This window comes from Denticeps clupeoides, chromosome 9 (assembly GCF_900700375.1).
Source record: "Denticeps clupeoides chromosome 9, fDenClu1.1, whole genome shotgun sequence".
Taxonomy (NCBI): Eukaryota; Metazoa; Chordata; class Actinopteri; order Clupeiformes; family Denticipitidae; genus Denticeps; species Denticeps clupeoides.
Window position 1 is genome coordinate 18985172 of NC_041715.1, and position 25498 is coordinate 19010669.

At 45.7% G+C, this 25498-nt stretch overlaps 1 protein-coding gene across 1 annotated transcript in view; it reads right to left on the reverse strand.

Moving 5' to 3' along the window:
* Positions 1-359: 359 nt before the first annotated feature.
* The window catches only part of vwa8 (von Willebrand factor A domain containing 8), a 62775-nt gene continuing 37636 nt past the window's right edge, over positions 360-25498 (reverse strand). Inside the window, exons 31-45 of the mRNA XM_028990666.1 lie at positions 25035-25099; positions 24819-24944; positions 24111-24220; positions 23587-23741; positions 23186-23378; positions 23014-23095; positions 21937-22141; positions 14702-14810; positions 14389-14545; positions 10874-10982; positions 7280-7405; positions 5752-5910; positions 4308-4406; positions 3813-4051; positions 360-2303 (exon numbers count right to left, since the gene is read on the reverse strand). Coding sequence (XP_028846499.1) covers positions 2195-2303; positions 3813-4051; positions 4308-4406; positions 5752-5910; positions 7280-7405; positions 10874-10982; positions 14389-14545; positions 14702-14810; positions 21937-22141; positions 23014-23095; positions 23186-23378; positions 23587-23741; positions 24111-24220; positions 24819-24944; positions 25035-25099 — 2043 coding nt within the window. The 3' untranslated portion in view covers positions 360-2194. The remainder of the gene's footprint in view (positions 2304-3812; positions 4052-4307; positions 4407-5751; positions 5911-7279; positions 7406-10873; positions 10983-14388; positions 14546-14701; positions 14811-21936; positions 22142-23013; positions 23096-23185; positions 23379-23586; positions 23742-24110; positions 24221-24818; positions 24945-25034; positions 25100-25498) is intronic.

The window sequence follows — 25498 nt, forward strand, 5'->3', positions numbered from 1 at the left end:
CACATTAGCATGGCCACACGTCACCGTGTCATTACCAAGAGGCTGAGTGTAAGGGAAATGGGCTGGAGGAGCGCTGGTCCAGACAGACGGAGTCTCCCGCTGACGTGAACTCGGGGAAAGTCTGGGAAAGTCTCCCTGCGTGCGTGTGGACGCGCGGAACCGCACACCCGCCGCTCTCGTGAAAGGGCTGAAGGGGGGGTGGGCTGGAGAAGCGATTTCCTGCAGAACAAAGCCGGTCGATGCCACTCGGAACTTTAGACATAACACAGGCAGCGGGGATGCTGGCGATGAGGCTGCGCTCCTACACACGCCACGTCAAAGACTAAACAAGAACACAATAAGGGGAAGCAGCAGCCCACTGTCATTAAAAAGGAATTTTGTTTATTGATTATTTTTATAACAATAAATCACTTTCGATTTGTTAACACAATTATAACTGGCTCAATCAAAACATATTAATAGCAGCAATTACAGATACTCTATCTATCTATCTATCTATCTATCTATCTATCTATCTATCTATCTATCTATCTATCTATCTATCTATCTATCTATCTGGATATATATATATATATATATAAAAAAAAAAAAAAAAAAGAACCCCTTGGTAGTTATTTGTACCTTGAAGAAGCTTGCATTTAAAATGGGAGGAGCCCCATGATTGACAGCGCTCACACGTGTTACTGCCTCATTCTGGATGATCTGAACATCGTTACCATCTATTTGCTAATGAGTTTACACTAACAACCAAGCCCCATGCTTCCAGAGAAGTGCCCTATTGAAAACGGCGCCCTTTGTAATGTAATGGCCAGCCCCTTAAACCAGTGCCAGACCAGTGCAGCCTGAGCATTTTCTCCAGATAACAATATTTTGTAGATAATATTTTGTGGTTGCGCATTGGTTACATTCCACGTTTGGCTGGAGAATGTTGAGATAAGGTGGTTCATTTGAATCCTCCCAGCAGATTTCGTTGCCCACAACATATTTTTGCGGCTCCAACCGAGGGCCTGAAAATGAGGACATAGAAAGACTATGAAATGTGTAATACGATGACGCTGCACCAAACACGGCCATGTGACCCACAGAAAACACACACACATTCCCGAAGGAGTTCTATTCTTGAAAGCAAGCGTGATCTCTGGCAGGACGTGATGTGATACGCCCCCGTCCTCCCCTGTCCCATCATCACTTGGTGGCCCGGGGGGCTCGTCTCCATCCAGGCCACGACTTCTATAAATGACAGCAGCGTGTGTTTTTTTTCACTTCTCGTCGGCTGCAACCGGAGCCTGGACTCCGCCGGGTCGGGAGGCGGGCCAGGCGTCTCCAGTCCAGCTCCCGCTGGCAGGAAGGAAAAGGCGGACGCGTCGACCAAGACGAAGCGCGGAAAAACACGCGCATCCTGCTGGATGCCGGCGGTTGCACAACTGCCTTCCCCGATCCTCTGATCCTCAGAGGAGTGTGTGTGTGTGTGTGTGTGTGTGTGCGTCAGGTGGACAGAGTGGGCAGGAAGGTCAGAAAGCAGGATTCCGAACCACATCTCCATACCGCGAATAGAGCATACAAAACAGGAAGATGGCGTTAAAAACGAAACACACACTGAACTTTTGACTCCATAGCCGGTATGCGCCAGGCTCTTCCCTTTGCGCCGCCCTCCGTGTCGTATGGAGCCCAGGAGCTGTTGGAGGACCGGGTGTCCGGGCCGAGGCGTGAACAGGGTGATGGATCTACGCCGCGTTCAGGGCGCCAGCAACAGCCGCGGCTGAGGAGTAGAATTGCACTTAGAGCTTTTGGTTCCTGCAGATGGGGGCACAGGGAGGAGGTTGACGAGCGTTCCCGGAATGATGGGAGAGCGGGGCGGACGTGTCCTTCACATCCCTCACTTTCTCGACTGACAGGGCAGAGAACGTGAGAACAGGATGCGGTCGCCCTGTAAAAAGGAGACGCAGTGGATGCTGGGAAATCCCCTGGAAAAACACAAACAGAGAGCCAACGTCCTACTCGGGTTTAAGCTCTGGCCAGCTCGTGATATCCAGGGCTTTCTTAAGGAAGCGCTTCCCCCTGAGAGACACGCTGGGAGCAGTTATATCTAAAAGTCTGGCGTTTGGGTATTTAGCCGGGTCATGATTAAGGGAACTTGTCCTCCTGTGTGTGGATCGGGAGGTCCTGGGGTCCATGTGTGGACACCGGGTCCACCTTAGGCGCTGGTGAGCATGGTGGAGGTGAAGATCTGCTGCAGGATTTGCGGGATGTGTTTCGTGTCCATGGCGACAAAAGATCGGCCGGCTGGCAAGGTTCTCTGGAGCCTAATGATGAAGAGAGAGAAAGTGAAGTGAGAGAGAGAGAGAATAAGAGACAAATTAAGGGGGACGGGGTGGAAAGGCCCCAACCCCCCAAAAAGAATTACCAATGCAAATGTCCCCTTTGCCCTTTTTGGGGATGTGAGACCCTACTCCTCATAGAGCAGACAATGGCTGTCATTCACAACGTTCACAAGACCGAGGTGCTTGGGAAAGGCCTTTGGGGGGAAGAGAAGCTGAAAGCAGGGTGACGCCTGGGCCCTTTCTCTCCGACCTGGCCCCCCACTTCCAGCAAACGCACATCCATCACTTGTCCCTTTAAAGAGGGACACACACACTCAAAAAAGGGATGTCCTTTAAATCACGGCCAACCATGAAAAGGCAGGAGTCAATGTGAACGCTCCTCTGGTGGTTCTCGGCATGCCACACACACACACACACACACACACACACCCTTCCCTGGCTCCCCTCAAGCACATAAAAACCCTCCCCGTGGCTGAGAAGAGACCGTGCGTTCCTGTCCCTCAGCCAGAGACGGACGGACATGCCAGAGGTGCCACAGCATTCCAATGGCAACAAAGAGGAAAAGTTTTTTTTTTATTTTATGGAGGACAGGCACACCCCTCTTTTCACCCAAATAGATCATAAAGGCCATGCACAGCGCAGACAGAAAAAAAATCTGTTCCAGAAAAGGGACACTAATTACGTTCCAGCGTCATTGTGCAGCCTGCACCAATCCCGGCTGTCACAGTAATTAGCAGGAAAATGGGACGATCCTATTTTTTGACATGTGGGACAAGTTTTTTTTTATTCTGTATTCTGAATACTGCTGCAGACATTTCAGACAATTCACAAATAAAATATGATTAGCCATATGATTGGAAATCTCTTACTGATATATATATATATATATATATATATATATATATATATACACACACACACACACACACACACACACACACACACACACACACACACACACACACACACCCAATGTTTCAGTTTGTTGTGGCACTAGTTTACTTTTATTCCCTGACACGAGTTTAGCTCAATGTTGGGGGTGGAGATGAATCGGAATTCGGCATTCAGAAAATCACAAAGAACACGGCACGAGCTGAAAAGGGTTTTCAGACGGAAAACGTGCCCAGCGGCCATCTAACAATAACGAGCAATTCACATCCCTTGTGCAATAAATTAAACGTGATTAATCATAATCAGTTCTTAAGACCAAGTGCTCGGTCATCCTGTCATAAACAGTAAATCCAGAAACCTGTTTCTACATATTATCCCCTATGATGATGTAGAGTGACAGTGGTCAACTTAATGGGACAATGTAGGAAAAAAATGGGTTCATTATTAGTGCCTTTTCTTATTTCGAACCGGCAACCTTCCGATTACGGGTCCTCTTCCTCACCCGCTAGGCCACCACTGCCCCAAGTGCCTTATGTCAAATACCTCGTGCAGCCTGTTTGGTATTCTGTCAGCGAACAGACGTGTGACAACCATTCTCACCTCTCAGCCTGATCGCCGAGTGACCCGATGAAGATGGCGAAGGCGTTGACCTGCGGGTTGCTGGTGAGGGTGCGGGCGAAGAGGTCGGGGCTGATGCCGTAGCGCTCCAGGTTGGCGTCGCTGAGGACGATGACGAAGTGCTCATCCGCCTCCTCCCGAGCCAGCTGTTTGATGGCGTGCTCCGTGCCCTCCAGCGTGTAGTCGCCGCTCATGCAGAATTGGGAGTGGGCATGCATGGTCTGGCCAAGAATGGAGGACGGGCATCAATAAACCGATCACATGTCTCATTCAGCCTGAGCTCACTGGGACGTTCGGCAGAGAGAAATCCACTCATTTTACCACAGATTTCTCCTGGGAACACTACAGTAATAATATCGAATAATAAATATGTTAACTGGAATAAAAAATAACGACTTGAATATGACTACAAGCGGAAAGGACCAACAGATGCATTAAAACGTATGCAGAGGGGAAAGAACTGGACAAATGACCGACCTTTAAAACCTTCAGCCTCTGTTTGTTGTTCTTGGGGACTTTATCACTCCGGACCAGTTCGATATCGAAGCCGTCCCCCGAGTGGCCCACAATGTCGTACTGTCACAGGGGTAGATTGAACATGACAGCCATCACATTCACATTTATGCCTTGGAGTTGGCTGGAGTCGAAATGTCAACATTAGGGTTGTGTGTTCAGTTATTTTGGGGTCGCAGCGAATTCACACAATTCACTTATTCACGGCCTGCACGCTGACTACTTTACATTGTACCAAAGTGCCATATCTTCAGTGTCGTCACAAGGAACGATATAATATTTTATTATTTATTATAAAATGTGAGGGGTGTACTCACTTTTGTGAGACGCCATAGCTGTGTTGAAACGAGTAATATACTGCGTAGCGATGTTTGCATCTATTTTTACACAGAATGTATGTTTCCAAGAACACAGCCATATGACATGGCTGCCATTACAGTGTTACGTAACGGACAGGACAGGTTATTCTTGACACTTTAAGGCACAAGGACACCCTCACACACACTCATATTCTGAATCACGCACAACGCAAACAGTCCCGGCCTGAGCGTCCGGTGAGGCAGGTTGGCCCTGTGGAGGTGGGTGGCGTGTCGGGCCCTGGCAAAGTGTTATCTGTCACATGGCACCTGCGTCACAGGAGACTGTCCCTGTAACTACTAATTGTAAGTCGCTCTGGATAAGGGCGTCTGATAAGTGCTGTAAATGTAAATGTAAATGTAAATGTAAATGTCCCCAACTGTGTGCTCCATAATTCACTCGGCGTATATTTTCAGCTCGTTGTCCGAGTGAGATCTTCACCTCTTCGCGCGCCTCGCTCAATTCCTAAATGCAGCAATCTGCGTCACGCTCACGTTGTCACCTTCCACGTCATCGGCAGGAACAGAAGCAGATGAAAGCGGCGGGAACTACAGAGGAAGGCTTGAAGAACACCGATGGCCCTGATAAGCAGGAGCTTTGTGAAATCCCGCCACGCCTCTTTCATGTCTGTCACTTGAACTGCGGCCTGTGAAAAAAACTGTCAGGACAAACACTGCGCCTTTTGTTGGGGACACGCCCCTCCGGGGCCAGATTTCACAAGACGGGGCTCTGGGATTCGGGGTTGCCGATGCTGACTGTCCGCTGCTATGGCAACGCCCACAGCATAGTGAGTCATGGTCTGGGGATACCCTTGCTCAGGGGTTGAAAATGCTGGGGTGTCTGGACGGAATCTCCACTTCAGCTTTTAGCAGCTGATTCGGCAGTGTGTTGCCATAGTGATGCAGTTCCATAAACAGACATCAGGGAAGTGAAACTGTAAAGGAAACTGTTACATCGTCAAGTTTGTTCCGTTTCGGCTGGCTGTTAAAGTAAATCTCCGAGGCCAGGATGAGCACAGACCGGGGTGTGTGTTTGGGTGTGCTTTACTCACTTTGAACTTGTGCTCGTAGCTCTCCAGGGCTTCCATCACCATGCACACGGCCTCCATGGAGCGCTCCAGACGGCCGTCCACGCCGTTGAAGCGGTACATGCTGCCCGAGACGTCCGCCAGCAGACGCAGGCGCTTGGGCTTCTGCTGAGGGGTGCCGAGCTGCATCATAACACACACACACACACTCATTTATACATTTATATATACTCCACACACACACTCCTTCAGGGTTTAATGTTAATGTGTGTGTAACTTTATTTCACCTTGTACTTTGCGTATCTGGTGTGCTGTGGGTGAGCGAGTCTCCTGTGCTTAACCATGTAAAATATGGCACTATGTCTTAATAGGCTTCGAGATGCCTTAAAGAAGACATTTTTGACCAAAAAAATGACATTAACTGAAGAGAAGTAATGCAGTTGAGTCAAGATTTTGCACAGCCTGAACTCGGGGTGAAGTCTCACTTTCTTTAAGTACCTGTCGAGCCATTCAAGCAAGTACTGCTTCATGTGTAATGAATACCGTCCTTAAACCCACGACTTCACAAAAGCCTTTCTTTTCCTGACCTGCAGTCACCCCAGGGCTTACACACACCCCGGACACGTAGCCGGAGGCACGGCCCATACTTCAACACGCAGAGCGAAGAGCTTTTCATTTAGCCTGAGGGACTTAAGAGTAACGTGCAAAAAGCGTCTCGGAATGGTTCCAGTCGGAGTTGTAATGGAGTAAAGAGACCTGAACTTTGCCTACGCCTAAACTGGCAAACTGTGGCGGGAGCTGTTAAAACTTGCAATCGAGTACAATTTTTCACTCCAAATTTCACCTCCATTAAACACGAGGGGGCGGACACGTTAACAAAAGGGGTCGTCTCTGAGAGGCCGCATAATAAAGGTGGGAGCCACAGCTTAAAGAGCTTATTTAAAAAAAAAAGCATGAATCACTCAGCTCAAATATGTTGATAGCCGTTCACTCGATCCACTTGGAACCAGGAAGGGGAGAGGGCAGTCGAGGAGCACAAAAGGCCAGATTTATATCAGGATTAAACTGATACGATGTGTATTTGATTCATGTTTTATATATTTATGTGATTTTCACACACACACACACACACACACACACACACACACACACACACACACACACACAGACACACATCAAATACGCATCTTATCAGTTTAATCCTGATATATAAAAAAGAAATTTGATTTCGGCAGTAGGTTAGTGTGGGATGGACGTGTTTGTGTTCACGCCCTCCTTTTGCATGATGGCTACTTCCTCCTCTCCTCCCGGGAATTGAGTAGTAGTCTAGTGGGTAACATGCTCGCCTATGAACCAGAAGACCCAGGTTCAAATCCCACTTACTACCCTCGTGTTTAATGGAGGTGAAATTTGCAAGTTTTAACATTGTGTCCCTGAGCAAGACACTTAACCCTAAGTTGCTCCAGGGGGGGACTGTCCCTGTAAATACTGATTGTAAGTCGCTCTGGTTTAGGGCGTCTGATAAATGCTGTAAATGTAACTGTAAACGTACCTCCGGCTCCAGCTCCCCTCGGCGCTTGTAGATGGCCCTCTCCCCTGTCAGGCCATCGATGATCTTGGCATCGTCCAGCTCCCCCCGGGACTGGTTCTTCAGCCACTGCCTCTCTTTCCCTTTGGCCTGTACAAGGGAGGACATATGATGTGCATCAAAAAATAGTCAATTTGAATTTTTTATTTTGGCTTGGCAACTTGTAATACCTGGTCTCCTGGTATAAATAATAAATCTGGTCTCCATGGCTACCTCACAGATGAAAGCAAAAAAAACAACAACAACAACAACAACAACAAAAAAACCTGACTGAAATGTATTAATGCGTTTTATAACTATACAACAAATTTAACAAATTTTATGTAGCACTGGTGGCCTAGCAGTCAAGGAAGCGGCCCTGGAAGCGGCCTCGTAATCAGAAGGTTGCCGGTTCGAATCCCGATCCACCAAGGTGCCACTGAGCAAAGCACCATCCCCACACACTGCTCCCCTGGCGCCTGTCATGGCTGCCCACTGCTCACTAAGGGTGATGGGTTAAATGCAGAGGACAAATTTCACTGTGTGCACCATGTGCTGTGCTGCTGTGTATCACAAGTGACAATCACTTCACTTATAGTTTGTTTCTACAATGCCAAACGTTCCCGGTCAAAACACCTGGCAGACCGATAGCATCAAACATGTTCTACTTCCTCGTGCGAAGGTGATAATGTTGAATTAAAAAGCATCATGGGATTCAGAGCGCAGCTTGTCTGTGAAGGACTATAGTACACTCAGTTGATGGAAATTCAGTTATTGCTACTGTTGATAAGTTATGTCCCCGTCAAATAAATGACGAATGTCTGCGGTGTTACATTCAGGGCTAATTTTTATAAAAAAAGACCTGCTGCTGACACAACCTCTGCTCATGACAGCCTTGAGGATAGTAATGCTGAATGAAAGAGGTGGTAAAAGCCTCCCGACCTCCTCTACACCAGTTTCCGTCAGGCCCCAGTGGAGCTCAACCACACTGTACAGACTGAGAACGAGACAGTGGCGGTTAAGAGGCGGATGCACCTGCATACAGCTGGGTGTGGCTTGGGTGAGATGGTTTGTGACAATAACACATCACTATATGCCACTCACTCACTCACTGCTTAGTCCTGGTAAAAAACCGGGGCACCTGGCATAGCGCAAACACAGCATTCACAGCTAAGGACAATTCAGAGTCGCCCATTCACCTAGTGTACATGCCCTTTGATGGCATGACTAAACTGGAGAACCCAGAGAAAACCCATGCCAACTTGGGGAGAGCATTCAATCAAGGTACGACCATGTTTTGTAAGAATCTCTGTTAAACTAGGGGTGTGGCAGAAGGATCAAACAATACAAACACAATACAATAACACAATGATAAATGCTGAATCAAAACATACAATACCCTTGGATAAGATTTTCTGTTATTTCAGTGCGATTAGAATTACTCAAAAAAAACGTAAGTGATTGGTTGTTGGTGTATAATGTGTAGTGTAGATGAATGGATGTGTAAATGTGTAGTTTCCTCAAAATAACCAGCCACAGCATTTTTTACCCCATAACTTCACAGATGTGTCAAATAAACACTCAACTAGATAATATACCTTGATCAATAGCCAATAGTTTGAGGATTAGATTAATAATGGCCTATGTGGGGCAGTGGTGGCCTAGCAGTTAAGGAAGCCGCCTCGTAATCAGAAGGTTGCCGGTTCGAATCCTGAGTTGCCAAGGTTCCACTGAGGTGCCACTGAGCAAAGCACCGTCCCCACACACTGCTCCCCGGGCGCCTGTCATGGCTGCCCACTGCTCACCAAGGGTGATGGGTTAAAAGCAGAGGACACATTTTGTTGTGTGCACCATGTGCTGTGCTGTGTATCACAATCACAATCCCTTCACTTTCACTAAATAAAACAAGAGGGCACTTTTCATTTCATTCACATTAAACAGACACACCCAAAACGCCACAGAGAATCATATTAAAAATGTATTTTTGACTGCCACAAGGCCCCTCATCTCAATTTTGGAGCAAATTTATAAATACATTATATACAAAATTATTACATGGGTTCTAGTCATATTATGACATTCTGCAGACAAGGTCATAATTCTAATCAGAGAGACAAAAGTTAACCACTTTACACCAACTGATTTGGACACAAGTCTGTCACAAAATCTTTGTACTTTCCCATGACGATGGACAGAAGGAACACACAGTACTGATAAAGACGAGAAGAACTACAGACAACGAGTCCATGTTTCATAGGTCTATATCTTCCTTTTACTGTGACACCATGTACCGTGTGTGTGTGTGTGTGTGTTTCCTTGACTTGCCTGAGGACCAACCACGAAAAACACAAGTAAAAAACTTTATTTCTGCCATGATGTCATGACACCATGTGACCGGCCTCATCTTCACTCCAACTGTACTCCTGTCTCCAGTGTTACCCTCAGGCTGTACGTACTGAAGGATAAAGTGCGTACATGCCAGGACCCGTGTGTGTGTGTGTGTACGGTGTACAGCCCACCTTGCAGAGAGATTACAGGCCGGCAGCGTGTAACTCCACGTGTCATTTTCCTTTAATAAACATTCCTTTCAGCGTCAACCCCGTTGTTTGTTGTGCTTCTCTTCTCTTGCCGTCTTAAAAGATAATGACACTCGTGTGTGTGTGTGTGCATGAAGTCATTTATTTTTCCACTGGTGCCAAGAAAGCAAACCTCACACACCCTCACATACCGACATCTTTCACAAACAAGGCAGAGAGGACGCCTGGCTGGGTTGGAGAAGGCTGAAGCGAACGAGAGTCCGAGAGTGCCAACCTGCTCCCGGACCACACACGTGGCCGCCCGCCAACCTGCCACTCTGTCACAGTTTCCTGTGGGGTCATTGTAGGCGCATGCGTCCGTTTGCTTATGTGCTCGAGTGTGTGTTTGCACATAAACACTCTCCGCAGGCTCACTACGATGTTGTGCCAGAGAGGAACCTGACCCAGAGCAGCTCAGTGGGGAGACCCCACAGAGACAAGTGGGCGGTCAGCTGACCACACACACACTGTGAATTGTGAGGACTCAAATTAATATTTGTGTAACAATTACAGCCTGACCAGGTTTAATCGTACATAAATGTTGTAAATAAGCATTTCGCCTTGTGGGGACCAGAAAATAATACCACATCCACAATTTTCTTGTCATTATGGGGACTGCTTAAGGATTTCAAGTAGCTACATATTTTTAGGACCACTGGCTCAGTTCTGGACGTCAAAGACCACCACATATCATCTGATGCACGTGACCGTGACTGTCCGCACATCCACTCACGTGCAAGAACACCCAGCAGCCGCTCAGGATGTTCAGAAACAACGCGTGCCTGCAGCCCCCGGCTCTATCAGTCTCCACATCAGGGGTCACTCCAAACAAGAACAATAGCAGAAATCATTGTGCGTCAAGAGGCAAATGTTTCATTGTTTTGTAACTTAACCCCGAAACAGGAAAGATCACGCAGCTGTGAAAACTCCCTGTGTGTGTGTGGGTGTGGGTGTGTGTTGAGGAAAAAGTCTAGAGGGCAGTGTGGCACCCCTGCTGCGTTACCTGGAGGCTGTCCAGTATGACCCGCAGGGACTGGACCTGGCGTCGGACGGCTCCGGAGAAGCGTTCGTACGTGGCGGCGTCATACTCACTCATCTCGATCTCCTTCAGTCTGACAAACACGGGAAAAAAGAAGTTCATTTACACAAACAGACTCAAAACTGGGGGTGCCCAAAGGTTAAAGGCATAAAATGAATCCCGAATGATGAAAGAGTGAAGGAAAAGCAGCAAATTGTGCAGAATTACACCCTTGGTGTGCACGTGTATTAAACCCCAGACAAGTGCACAAGTACACAGACCTTTCACCCGTACGCACTGTGAGCGGAGATAAAACACATGAAGAAAGGACAATAATGATGAACAATGGGGACCGCAATGGCACAGCAGGTTCTGGCTTTGTGTGTGTGGAGCTCTGCACACGCCGGCGCAGGTTTCCTCTGGGTTTGATGCTTTCATGTGTACCAGTGACTCCACATCATCACGTTCGAGATGCCCCCCCTTCTCTGTAACCACAGCTAAGCGCCTTTTTCGCCATGGAGGAGGGGTTACTTGGCCTCAGCTGCGCCTTGCCGCCATGTCTTTCGACAGTCACACTCTACTCAGCTCCGTGGACCAACTCACAAAGGACACGGTGTCAACACAGAATATCAGGGGTCTTCGTAACCCCGCGGCAGGGGTGCAGGAATGACCGTCGGCTACACGGGGGCGCCGCCAGTGAGCTGCGCGTTCCCTGCTGCGGCCGGAAAGCGGCGTCTACGCCTCAGCCGCAGGTGAGTCCCAGCATGCAGGTGACCCTCGCAGCTCAACCCCCGGCTGGTCCCCCCTCCTCACCACCCGCAGGACCCACCGCGGGGCAGCTGGGGCGGCATCTGACGGCCTTTTGAAGTCGCTGGGTTTAAGTGTTTGGGGGGGAGGGAGGCTCAGCCGCTCTGTTCCTTTATCAGATCCCAGATCAGCAACAGTGACAACGTCTTCACGTCTCACCGGCAAGGGAAGAGGAGGGCGACTCCCCATCACAAGGTGCGGCCGACTGACGTGGGGAGGCAGGCGGCAATTAACATCGTACTGATAAGATGCCCTGCCCCTATGTTTACTTGCACTTTTTTTATTGTGAGTGAGTGTGTGTGTGTGCGTGTGTGTGTGTGTGTGTTATAAAGACCTGCTTTCTCTAGGCTGAGGGGGAACCGCAGGGCTTTGGGTTTCGCTGGCGTAGTTTAGAGCCTCACATTCCTTCTGCTGCAGAGGGGACCGGCCGCCGCTATTTTCTCCAGAATTCCAGGCTCTCCACAGACCGGAGAAGCGAGGGAAAGAGGGAGACAGAAGCCAGCATGGCCTGCAGACTGCTGTGTGTGTGTGTGTGTGTGTGTGTCTGTGAAACACTACTGGCCCACAGAACCCAGCGTGTGATTTCTCTCACACAATCCACAACAGATCCCTGCCCTTCCGCTGTAGCTGACAGTCACTTATTTGCCACGGTGACTGTGCCGAGATTGCTGGTTCAACAAGTAAACAAGTGGTGCAAAAGGCAAATCCATTTAAATCTCATCTGGGAGGACGTCCTAACAGGGTAACGGAATGTATTCCGAATACTAAAATGAAGTATTCTGAATTCACTTCATATTTAACTTCAGAATGTTACTTGAAAATGAGCTGCTAATGTTTTTGAGGATTTGCCTGTCACCAGCTGTAATTTTTGTATTCAGGAGGTCCTGTATTTTGGACTAATCAGTTGCTTATTTTGACGGTGACATTTAATTAAGAAATAAAAACCCATGTGGATAAAGGTTTTGCTGCCGGTTTCAAGGGACTGTATCTGCTCAGTTAATAAATTAATATTAATGTTAATGCAAGATAGGCAAAGATTATCTTAAAGTATTCAGTATGCAAGTATTTAGTATTCAGCCATCAACATATTGAAAAAGCAGGTCATGGTCAGCTGTGGTTTAGAAGTCTGTTTAAGGAGAACTTCTTCCGCATGTCAACATGATCAGAAAAAAAGAAAAGAAAAGAAACAGTGACCCAGGAAAAAAAACCTGATGGATTTGATGCAACTGATGGATTATTAATGTTGGGTAACACCACCGTGTCATTTTGATCAGTGATGTTCATGTTCTGTTCAGTTGATAGGAAAACAGTTCAAACTTGTTGCCGTGGAGATAAAATGAAACAGGAAAACAATGATAAGTTCTTCTTGTGCAACAGGCGACCTTCCTGTGACGGTTCAGCTGCAGACTCACGCTGTCTGTAAGGATCTCTCCACGACTTAACCTGGGGGAGGTGGTCGGCCCATCACGCTTGACTAGATGCATGCTTCCATCTGATGTAAAAAATAAGTATAAAAAACGTCCGTATGTTTATGGATGAAGTTGAAGTGATCGGACAGTGAATCACTGAGTGAATAATAGCAGAGCATCTTTAATTAGAGCAGGTCTTCTGAGGTCTTCGTACCAACCTAAAATTGTTACAAGGAAGTGATCTGGAGACAAGGTCATGGATACCCGAGGCATTTGAGAGATTGGAGGCAAGATTGTTCTGACTGACGTACACCTAGACCTATTAGACTGCTGTATAGTCTCTTTTGCTGAAGGCCAAACAAGCCAGGAAATGTTCTTATAGGTCATTGTGGAATAACCAAAACCAGCAATGTCCTTTAGGTACATGAGGTACCTCCTTAGAAGTAAGGTGATCAAACCTGGACAAAGTTTCCAAGGTTCTACAAGGTCAGAGCTGGGGGCAGTTTTTGTGAAATTGAAAGAGAAGTGATTGTCATTGTTAAACACTGCAGCACAGCATATGGTGACACAATGAAACGTGTCCTCTGCATTTAACCCATCACCCTTGGGAGCAGTGTATGGGGATGGTGCTTTGCTCAGTGGCACCATGGGAGTTCGGCATTTAGAGCTGCAACCTTCCGATTACAGGGCCGCTTCCTAATCCATAAGGCCACCACTGCCCCATCTCTAGGTGTGCACACGTATGTTTGTGTCATTTTACCCATGCATGTGACTATCATGTGCCAGATGGAGGTGGCACTCTGTTGCAGCAGCAGGTGGAGGCGGGTGCTGACGGCAGTAGCCTCACTGAGATCAATGTTCAGCATTAGAGCAAAACATAGGGAACAGGAAGTCCAGAGGGGAGAACAGAGAGGGCCTTCATATCTGCAGCTGGAGGAGCAGGACCTTGCTCTCTCTCACACACACACACACACACACACACACATACACACAGTCTCTCCATGGCTTGTGAATTGCAGCATTCATTGCACCCACTGCCATTGCATATTTGGGATTGCTATATGTGGTGTGAGGGGTGAAGCTGGAGGTCAGAACTTCTCCTCCCTTCCCTTCCTTTCCCGATGTACCTGGCAGGACAACACACTTTCTAACAACTCACAATTCACCTGCCTGTCCGACTGACTTGGAATGTTCCTTTATAATGTGTGCAGGAGGTAAGAACTGAAGAGCAGGAATGCATGTTTTGGGGGAAGTTGTGTCAGGTGGGGTATCAGGAGATGGTACCTCTGTTTGAAGGCCTTCTCGCCCATCTCCCTCGCAGCTCTCTTCACATCTTCAGGCACTGAGTCCTTCTCCGCCTGGGAGATCTGGTACACCGTGTGCCCCGCATCCAGACGGTAGGGGCCTCCTTTACCGCCCAGCCCTGCAGTGTCCCTGCCCCCTACAGGCCAAAACAGGCAACTAGAGTCACATCATCCACAACTGGCTGGATCCTCACAGACAAACAAATAAATATTCTTTATCTTTAAATGATTTTTCCACAATAACATTTTTTGCAAACATCAGTTTCCTGACACCTGCATGAAGTAACACCTACCTGTTCCTCCTGCCCACTGGTTCCCCCCAACATGAGGTGCATTGTTGGGGTCAACCTTGCCGTGTTTTGGGGAGCTTACATCCTGACCACTGTCCCTTTGAACGGTGATCTGATAAAAGGAAGAATTTTTTTAATGTAAATTTGTGGAGTGATTTGGACCCTTCACTGAGTAGAATAATGCTCTAGACTGTATATAGCTATAACTGTAGATAGATGTATATAATTGTAATCTAAGTAAAAATGTAGTAATAATTGGAGGAATAACAGGAAGCACTAACATCATTTGACAGGAATGGGTCTCACTTGCTTAAAGTTTCAGAAATGTTCTGAAATGTATAGTCAGCAAGAGTTGATGGACCACTGGGTGCTGAGTCATGCTGAAAAACAGTTGGGCAAATTTCACACTATCTTGTAGGTGCCCCACCCTTCAGTGGGGGAGCAGCAGCTTTTATGATTTATCTGGTGCATGAAGACAGGCAGACTTGAGTGTTGACGTGTTGAGTCTGGAGAAAATTATTAGACACGTATTCTTGGTTAAGGTGGTCAGTGTGTGAAGATTAACCAGGTATTCACATAACCCTGCCTGGGTTTAAACGTTCCTTTAGCGACAAATTAATCAAATGTATCATTAATATATTAGAACTGTATCTACTCAAACATTCTTGTAAATACCATTACTTTTACTGAAATGTTAGGCTGTGTTGTTCTATGTAACAAATAGCACCTGTACATATTGGTAAGGAAAATGCACATAACACAGTCTGACCTCCAACTAAATTTAACCCTCAACACACACTTTCACCATCCATCATTTGGTAGAGTTTTTACATTCAGGAAAAGGGGTCATGCTGCTGTAAACGGGGGTCTCCTGAAACATAATCCATCAGATGCCCTAACAAATATTTGCAGAGCCACTGCCAAGATACAAATCTACAGATGCAAATACCTCACTCACAAATCCCCCCCACCTTCCTCCCCTGTGGTACAATAGTAAACCAATTACAAGCAGTTAAGTCATTTTACGGCCTTTAAGTGTCGTAATGATCCCTTATGAAGTGATAAAAACAAAGTCGTCAAAAAACACTGAACAAAAATTGACTATGACATAATGGACTGAAAATACAGTGGTACAAATAAAAATTTGGCAGCGACTGGTAGTGCAAGTTGTCCCACTTTAAAACACGAGAGAGGTCTGTAATTTTCATCATAGGTACACTTCAACTGTGAGAGACTAAATGTAAAACAATGTATTTGTATAATGGTGCAGAAAATTCCACCTGAATCCTGTGTATGTAACCAGCAATGACAGAGGTCAAACGTTTCCTGTAGGTCCTCACCAGGTTTGCACACACTATAGCTTGTGTTTGGGCCCATTCTTCCATGCAGATCTTCTCAAGAGTTGTGATGTTTTGGGACTGTCGTTTGACACAGATTCTCTACTGGACTGAGGTATGGAGACTGGCTAAAGCCACTCTAGATCCTTGTAGCCATTCCTTTGCCCCATTCATCCTTTCCTTAATTTATAAAAACAGCCCTAAAGCATAATTGTTTACCTCCATGCTACACAGTGGGTATGGTGTTTATTTTGTCCTCATCTGACCACATGACATTCTCCCAACCCTCCTCTGGATCATCCAGATGAACTGTAGACGGGCCTGGACATGTGCTGCCTTAAGCAGGGGGACGTTTGAGCGCTGCAGGATTTTAATCCATGATGACGTGGTGTGTTACTAATAGTAACTTTGTTACTGTGGCCTCAGGTCTCTTTAGGTCATTGACCAATTTCCCCCCCGTGTAGTTCTGGGCTGTCTCCTCACCGTTCTCAAGATCATTTGTCCCCCATGAGGTGAGATCTCAGGTAGAGGGAGATGGTCAATGAACCTATTTTCTAATAATTGCTCCAACAGTTGATCTCTTTTCACCAAGCTGCTTTCCTATTGTAGACTGTACACCTGTACAAGACTGGGACAAGTCAGTCTTGTCCCTGGTGTCCTTGGACAGCTCTCTGGTCTTGGACGTGGTGCAGGCTGGAGTGTGACTGTTTGAAGGTGTGGACAGGTGTCTTTTATACAGATAACGAGTTCAAACAGGCGCCATTAATACAGGTAAAGAGTTAAAGATAGAAGCCCTTCTTAAAGAAGAAGTTGAATTCTTGTTAGTTTGTAGGTGCTAAATACTTATTTTCTGCACCATTATACAAATAAATTCTTTAAATGTGATTACAATGTGATTTTTTTACATTCTGTTTCTCACAGTTGAAGTGAACCTATGATGAAAATCACAGACCTCTCTCATCTTTTAAGTGGGACAACTTGCACAATCGTGGCTGCCAAATACAAATTTTTTGCCTCACTGTAGGAGGGCTCGAGGGGACGCGGGAATCAGAGTGTCTTCATTCAGGGGAAGATTTGGCAGGAAATATTATCAGAGCCACAGAAACGTCCAGTCCAAGAAGAGCTGCAGGTCTGGGTGGTCAGCAGCTCAGGCCGGCCAGAGCTGCTGCGCATTAGGACTGTGATGAAGGGGCTGACGTGTCTGCCGAGGAGCTGGATCCGGCAATGGAACATCAGCAACAGTGACCGCAGGGAACGTGGTGAAAAATGCACAATAAACGCCTAATGTTACACAGTGTGGTAATAATGCGACAAGGCGGGTGAAATGCCCCCCAAGGGCCTCAAAATCTTTTGCGAAGTAGGCCAGACAACAGCTGGGCCAGGAGACGGGAGAAGAAGAGAGCGGAGGGGCTGCAGTCCCTCATGCCCTGGCTGGAATGCGCAGAATGAGTTTCATTTCACCTGACTGGAAATCTCCCATCTAGCCCTGCTGAGACGGCGGCGGCTGTCAGCTGCGGACCCCCCACTGAACCCCACACACCCCATCCAGAGGGAAGCAATTTCACCCACAGACAGCAAGACGCGCCTTCGTAATGATACCTCTCAGCACAGTCACTACCTAGTGCACGATTTATTGCCAAACCGAAAGTGGCCATTATAAAAATGACCGATTAGTCGCTTTAATCCATTAATCGATTAGTTGATCATGCAAGTCAGCAGTGCAAGGGATAACATAAATGACACAGAGCAACTAATGGCTAATTGATTTCTTGCCAGCTATTTTTAAGTATTTTATTGAATTGTTGCATTTAACCCAGCCACTGGCCACAGCCAATGTCCCACATCAAGAGGTCCCTCGTTTATCTTGATAAGCATAAAATCACCAGCAGGGTCAGTGCATGCTGTCCATGCTAGGTTCATATTACATAGTGAACTTTGGGGTTAACTTTCTTCTGTCGGTCGTAAAGCCGGCGACATTTCCAGGAAGAGAGTTCAGATGGTGCGTGGAAGTAACCCAGTGCATTGTGGGGCAGTACTTTATGTACTTTAACACACGTCCAGGAAGACTGGGAAATGGGACAGAATAAATATCTCACGTCTGGGGTAAATCTGTCACGTTGTTAAGAGGCAAATTGAAAGCGACTGCACCCGCAACTGGAGTGTAAACTGCACGTATTTACTCAGCTGCTAGAGAGCAAGTCTGCAACAAAAAGATGTTTTAAAATGAAGTACTAAAGAATGTACGGAGTAAGCTGATGCTGAGGACAGCAGGACACAGGTGACGACTCCGGTGTCATAAGGAGTCGCGTGTGTCAGGAGATGACCCCCGGTCTCTAGTTACAGCCCCCCCCCCAACATGCATTCTCCACATACCTCCCACTACCGAGAGGAGACGATCCCACCCGATCAGAGCAACGCATCTGCAGACGGCGGCTGGAATGCCCCGGCAGAGCAGAGAGGACTCGTCCCTCCGCTCAGTGCTGGCCACCCTGGCCAGATAATAATCCGGTAATCCCTGACTTCCATCCAAAAAAGCTAATGTCCTACACCCTCGCCAGATCTAATGATCCTGCGGACATTCCATGCACTATGATGCCTTGGAGGCTGGATGATAAAGTTTGGTCGTTTCCTCATTTTTGCTACTATTTTAGTCTTGTCTTTATGTGAGCCTGGATTTACACAACTGAATTTATGGTGACAATTTTAAGATATTATCAAGTTATTGGCCATTTCATGGAGCATATATATGAAAAATACCAATGTCGTGGCTTTTGACATTTTGGTTACTTAATAATTCTGGACTGATATTTTCATATATATAAATACCACATAATTAATGATTATGAGGGGCTGTAGATGGGCCTGTTTCTCGCAGTGCTTGATGAGAACATGCAAGGTCACATGAATGTAATGTGGTTTGAACTTTGATTCAACTTCCATTTTTACCACACAGCACCACCAAATCGAAAATAACACACAGTGACAGTGTGGTCACAAGGACTCCACGTTCTCCACAAATGACTTCCCCAAAAAAGGAAGTGTGCAGAGTTAGTTGACCGTGTGAGTAAGAGTCTTTAGCAGAAATCTGTTGTGTTGAAACAAAGACTAAAAATAATGATGTCATCACACGTTGAGAATTGCTCCTGTATTCCCCCCGCGCGCCTCTTCACTGCCACAATGACTCGGCCTGTCTGTCTGTCTGTCTGTCTGTAATCCCTGTGACCGAATCAGTCCGGCGGGTCACTTCCTATCTGACGCGGGGCTCAGGTTTCACCTGGCAGAACCTGACCGCACCACAGGGCCAGCGGGGAGCGGGAGGTGGACACGTACGGTTACGGGAACGCTCACTCACAGGATTAACTGTGGATCAGCGCTGAGCCGGTGTAAATCTTCTGGTCAAACAGGAACGCGTAGACGTTGTGTCACGGTGTTTTAGCCTCAGGACAGAACCGCTGAACTGGCATAATTATTCCTCTGCTCCTTTATTACATTGTTTGCTGTGCTGGAATGGAACAGAAAGTTGTGATGTAATGATAAAGAGGAACGACCGGTGCCACAGCAACGGTCCTTTAACTAGTGCCAGGCAGGAGGGGTTTCCAGTGACACACGGAAAGAGGGATGACAGCTCATGATGACCCATAATGGAGCCATTGAGAGATGGGGGTCCCACACTGTGACCCGCTGGTGTCTGTCTGGGCCTCAGGGGCGTCATCATGTCGTCCCCCTCCCATTCCAGTGTCCAGAGGGCCTGATTCCCATCGTTGGCATTTAAACAGCGACAGACCGGGGCATCAAGCCTCAACAGGTTATTCTTTATTCCAAAAGAATGAGGGTTTTAATGTGGTTTTAATAAAATGGATTTACAGTAGTTTAGTATTCATTTAGTAGTATAGTATTATAATTCAACCAGAAATAGCTTTATTTATTTACAGACTGCAGGTTAATTAAAATCTTCTGAAAAATAATATTGTTAATAATTATAAAAATATATATATATAGTATAATAATATTGTTAATAATTATAAAAATATATATATATAAAAATATATATAAATAGTTGTTGTTTATTTTTCTAGTATTTATTGTATGTCATTATAAATGGATGAAAAGGTTTTTTAAATAAAGATTGAAAGATGTCTGTGAGGTTCTGCAGAGAATGGGGAGGACTTAAGTGCCTTGGAGAGACATAAACAGACAGAGACACTGGGCATGCAGGCCAGCGAAAGGCCCAAAGGCCTCTGGTCGTCCTCCCTTTTGCTGGAATGTGTTGTTTGGGTGGGGGTGGACCCACTCAGACATCAATCAGACAGGTGAGGTACAGATTACGCCCCGAAGACAATTAACACACAACCGCCACCCCCCACCCACCCATTCAGATCACAGGCACACTGCGCTAATGACTGTCCAAACCCACTTTACTCAGGGGTGCCAAATAATAACTAAACACTTTTCCTATTCGATGACAGTAATGGAAGACCTTCTCAAAATTAAGAACGAAATTTGAGATTGCACATGAATCACACGCTGCAGACAATTTTCTACAGAGTGACATCAAATTAAGCCATACTGAAGGGACCCTCAACTGTGAATAAAGGAACCACGAGAGGACTGAATTCTCTCTGCGTGGCTCAGGGATGTCCTGAGTTTTACTGTTACGGTATGAATATATGTATTACTTCACGTCACTATTGTAAAAATGTCATGGAAAACAATTCCTGTCTGAAAAGTGAAATGTGTGTTGTGTAGGTGTGTGATGAGTGTGTGAGAGATGTGCTGGATATCCTAAAGCCCTCACCACAACATATAAAACACACAGGGACTTTAAAGGCCTTTGTGAATATGTCCACTCTGGATATCCGGGCAAATATTTGATGTAAAAATGAAAGGTCTGTGTGTGTGCTATTCAAACGGGACCTCCTGCTCTGTGGAATCTAGGCCGCCTGCCCTGGGTCTGGTGTGTACCTATGGCTCTTAACACAACCTGCCCATGGCCACGAACAAAACACGAGCAGAGTTTCACGCCTCGACCTGGCGACTCCCATGCACACACAACATCCTGGACTCGCCTGCGCACGTCTCCAGAAAATAGTTTGAAGAGTGGTGCAAGCTGCCTGGCAATCAATCATATTAAAGTGTAGGGTGGTAGTGGCCTAGTGGGTAACACACTCGCCTATGAACCAGAAGACCCGGGTTCAAATCCCACTTACTACCATTGTGTCCCTGAGCAAGACACTTAACCCTGAGTGTCTCCAGGGGGGGACTGTCCCTGTAACAACTGATTGTAAGTCGCTCTGGATAAGGGCGTCTGATAAATGCTTTAAATCAAAAATGTAAGTCTGAGTACAGGCTGGCTTTAGCACATCCACACTATGTGTATATTTGAAAATTAAAATCTTTTGATTTGGAAACAATGATAACAATATATTTTTATATAAGATAAAATATAAACAGCACACAGGCAAAATTAGTTACATTAAACTTGATTTGTTGACTTGATGAAGTGCCCCACCATATGGTTGTTGACAGTACTACATTAAGAACTTCAGAGGTTCTATTTAATATGCAAGGGAGAATATATACATTTGCAATTTCATAGCCAATACTTCCTCAGGAACCATTATGAAGGTGAATGAATACAGGAAATACAATCACACTATACAAAGGTGGTATTTCTATTCCAATATGAACTGATTATCTTTCACAACTGCAACTAAAATGGGCTGAAATAGACAATAAGTGATAAAAAACCTACTTCCAGGATTTAAAAATGTATTTTTTATTATATATATATTTTGAAAATATCTATTTTTAAATTTGCAGAGATCCAAGTGTACACCAGACTATGTCTCAGCGTATTACAAAAAATAGTGAATTCAACACTTGTGCGTGAACTAGTTTTACCTGCACTGGACGGCCATCCTCAGAGCCGATCATGTTCCTCCACTCCAGCAGCGAACGCTGTAAGCTGTCTAGTCCAGTCTCCCACAGGCGCACATAGCCGCCCATGTCCACAGTCACCACCCCTCCACTGCCCATGGGGGCGAGCAGCACATCTGTGTCAGACACCTTAGAGATCCATGCAGTGTAAGGGGAAATAGAGGATGACCTGCAAACATACGGGAGATCAAGTAAATCTGCGGCCATCCAAAATTTACTACGTTGGCATTTGTTTGTGTTTCGCAACGCTGCCTATATCTGAATAGTTAGGATTGTACAATATGCATTGTGCTGCTATTAATAACACATTTTTTACCTTGAGCTAAGCACAGCATTGGGGTTTTCGCTAGTGTAAGGATTTATGTGAATAGATAAAAGCTTTGAAGAAGAGACTACCCTATTTATTTGCCCCATTCACTCCAATCTACCATGAGGATGCATTGTATCAGCTTCCACTAGCAAACAAGTCCCACACTTACCACCTGGTTAAATAACAGTGGCCTGCGTGTTTATTGCACCGCTTTCTGTTTCTGTGTCATTTTGACACAAAATAAGCTACCATGCATGTTAACTTGAATACTCACACATAATCAATAATAATAAATCCCACCATAATCACAGACAACCTAATAGTATCCTGTAGATTTTTACAGGATTAGTATTACTTATTCTTCAGAATTTAATTAAAAAGATAATAATTTGCATTTTTTGCAATTAACAAACACATTGAAGTATAAATTATATCTGAATGTTTACATAAAAAGGAACTTAAAACTGAACATAAGAAATGTTTTACATATACAACTAAACATACGGCAAAAATATATATGAATTTTATTTACATAAAACAATAGAACATTTCAGGCAGAAAAAAAATCTTTACTTTTATTAAGTTTCATTAAGTGTCAGTTCCACAGCTGAACAGAGGGAGGCGCAAGAGACCCATTATTAACATAAGGAAAGAAGGTAAGGTACTGAAGGAAAGGGAACCTTTAAACCAAGCATAAAAATACATTTAGCCATACTAAGCTGGTCATTTACCTTGGGACTGGAATATATTTGACCTTTTTGGAGTTAAGGTCAGACACCTCAAGGTAAGCAGCAGTCATGGGTGGAGTAATTTCTGTGACACGAAATATAACACAGATTAAACAAATATGAACGAGTAAATAAGATCCTGTTCACATAAACCTGAGTCTGTAAGATGCTTTACCTGCCGGGTAGATCTTGGCCAGAGGAACTTCCGATGGTGGAAGTGCTCGCACCACCTGGTTGGCTGCCAGCAGGTTAACGCAGTTCACCCGCTTAGCTGGACCAGTGCGCCGGGTCGCACCAAAGAACATGTCCGGACCCCGACCCTCGGTCAGACGGGCTTCTCTTTTGAATGTGTAGACCTCATTTGGGGACTGTCAGAAGTAAAAGGACGTTATACACAGCAACACTACACCACAAATAGATCCTATCCTAGAAAACACAGACTATGTACTCAACTCGGTATGACAGGTTCATTCGGCAAATGTAGCTGACATTGATAAAGAAAACGTGTCAACATGTAACCAAAAAACCTTTCCTCACTGTAATAATTAAGCAAAGTCTGAACCTGCACAGACTCACCATGAGGTCGGGGAAACCCACGATGACCTTGGCGTAAGAGTCTGGGTCACACAGGACACGGTTGGGTGAGACGATCTTCTGGCCAAGGGCGGTGCTCAGGTTCTCAGGGGGGAGCTGGTCGCTGGAAACGTCCTGTGGGGCGCTGGCCTCCGTCCCTGAGGACAAGAGACAATCCGGGACATGTCCATAAATTTTGAACTCATACATCTGTTTGAAGCCCCAAGAGCTAGTATGACAGCATGGCCAAAAGTTAACAACCGAAGTGAAAGTGAAAGTGAAGTGATTGTGAATTGAACTGTTAAGCCAGAAGTTCTCATACAGTGGAGAATGAGGTGACGTCCTCTACAGATCTTCAAAGTTCTTACTACTTTGGATATTGTAATCCCTTGGCAGTGAGAGAGCCCAACACTGCATGCAGAGCACAACTCCTGTTTCCCCAGATTACACTGAGACACAAAATGTTCACATGGGTGTGTTGTCCATCTCATGATTTAGCGCAGGTCAGGCTGAGCAACAATGCATACCTGAGCTCAGGCCAAAGCCAGCGCTGACAGCGTCCTCACTGATGGAGTGCAGCTGACACACCCCAGAGTCCTCGGCTCCCATGTGCATGGGCTTGGTCAAAAGGAACTTCCTGAACGACAGCACGCCATCACAACTTCATTCAACTTGCCTCCACATAACATGTACAGCATATACAACAAAAAACTACCTGCAAGGACAGTCTATAGAGTTCTCTTCAAAAGTTCAGGATTATTTAAAAATGGTTTACACATTTCAGTAGCATCAAAACATTCACAAATCCTGTCCAATGTTGTAAATGACTATGGTATCTGGAAAAGAATGGAACATGTAGACATTTCCAAAGGAACACTGAGTTCACTAATATAACGTCCATCAACACTGGAGGGCAGTGGTGGGCTGGTGGCTAAAGAAGCAGACTCGTTGAAAATCATCATTGATTATTGGAAAACCTTTTGCAACTATTAGAACTTTGACTATTTCTTATTCATTTTGTAATAATTTCTCCTCCGTCAGGTGAGCGGGGAGTAAAATATGCCTAATTTTTTTACCACCAAGGCAAGATCTTTTTCCATCTTTAACAAACTAAATCAAGTCTACATGTCAAAGATGATCAGATTCACAGCTTCGTCATGCAGATGACCACCCTGATGGACATGGAGGTTACCCCCTGGTGCTCTTCTTGCTGTGGGGGGGGGCAGAGAACATACTTGTCTGTCTTGTTCTCGATGAGCAGCCAGCGGTCCTCAGCCACCAGGAACACGGATTTAAGATTGATGGGAAGGGTGATGGTGTGGACGTGGCCCTCGAGCACATCCAGGACGTCCAGCTGACTCCTGCCAACACGACACGGGCTGGGAGTTACATGGCATTCCTCCAGCATGGGGGCAAAGGTCACTGCACGTAAAACTGCGGGCTTATCTCACCCATCTTCCTTGTAGAATAGAAGCCAGTTCTTCTGGGCAAAGTCACGGCACATTCTGTAAACTGGCTATGGGGGAGCAGTTGAAGAGTCGTAAAAAACACACAACAAAGCTGCAAAGCCCATACAGCACAATCAAAATGTGCAGGAATAACGAAAAATATACAAAATATTTCTATGAAAACATGTTTCGTAAAATGATGTATACAATCTTTCAGTGCAATGCATGAATATTGGATCTAATAAAATTAGTTCTAATAAAATTGGCAGCACAAATAAATGGCGGCTAGTTATTTGTTCGATCCTCAACAGGCATCGCTAGTGCACTTCCTCTTGCTAAATCTGAGCACCATAAAAATTTGCATATGCCACATGCCAAAAATGTGAAAAAATCTACACTGATGAGTAAAATAAACAAATTCATACTTCTCATACTTTTATTATATGTGCTGATGATGAAGGCATAAC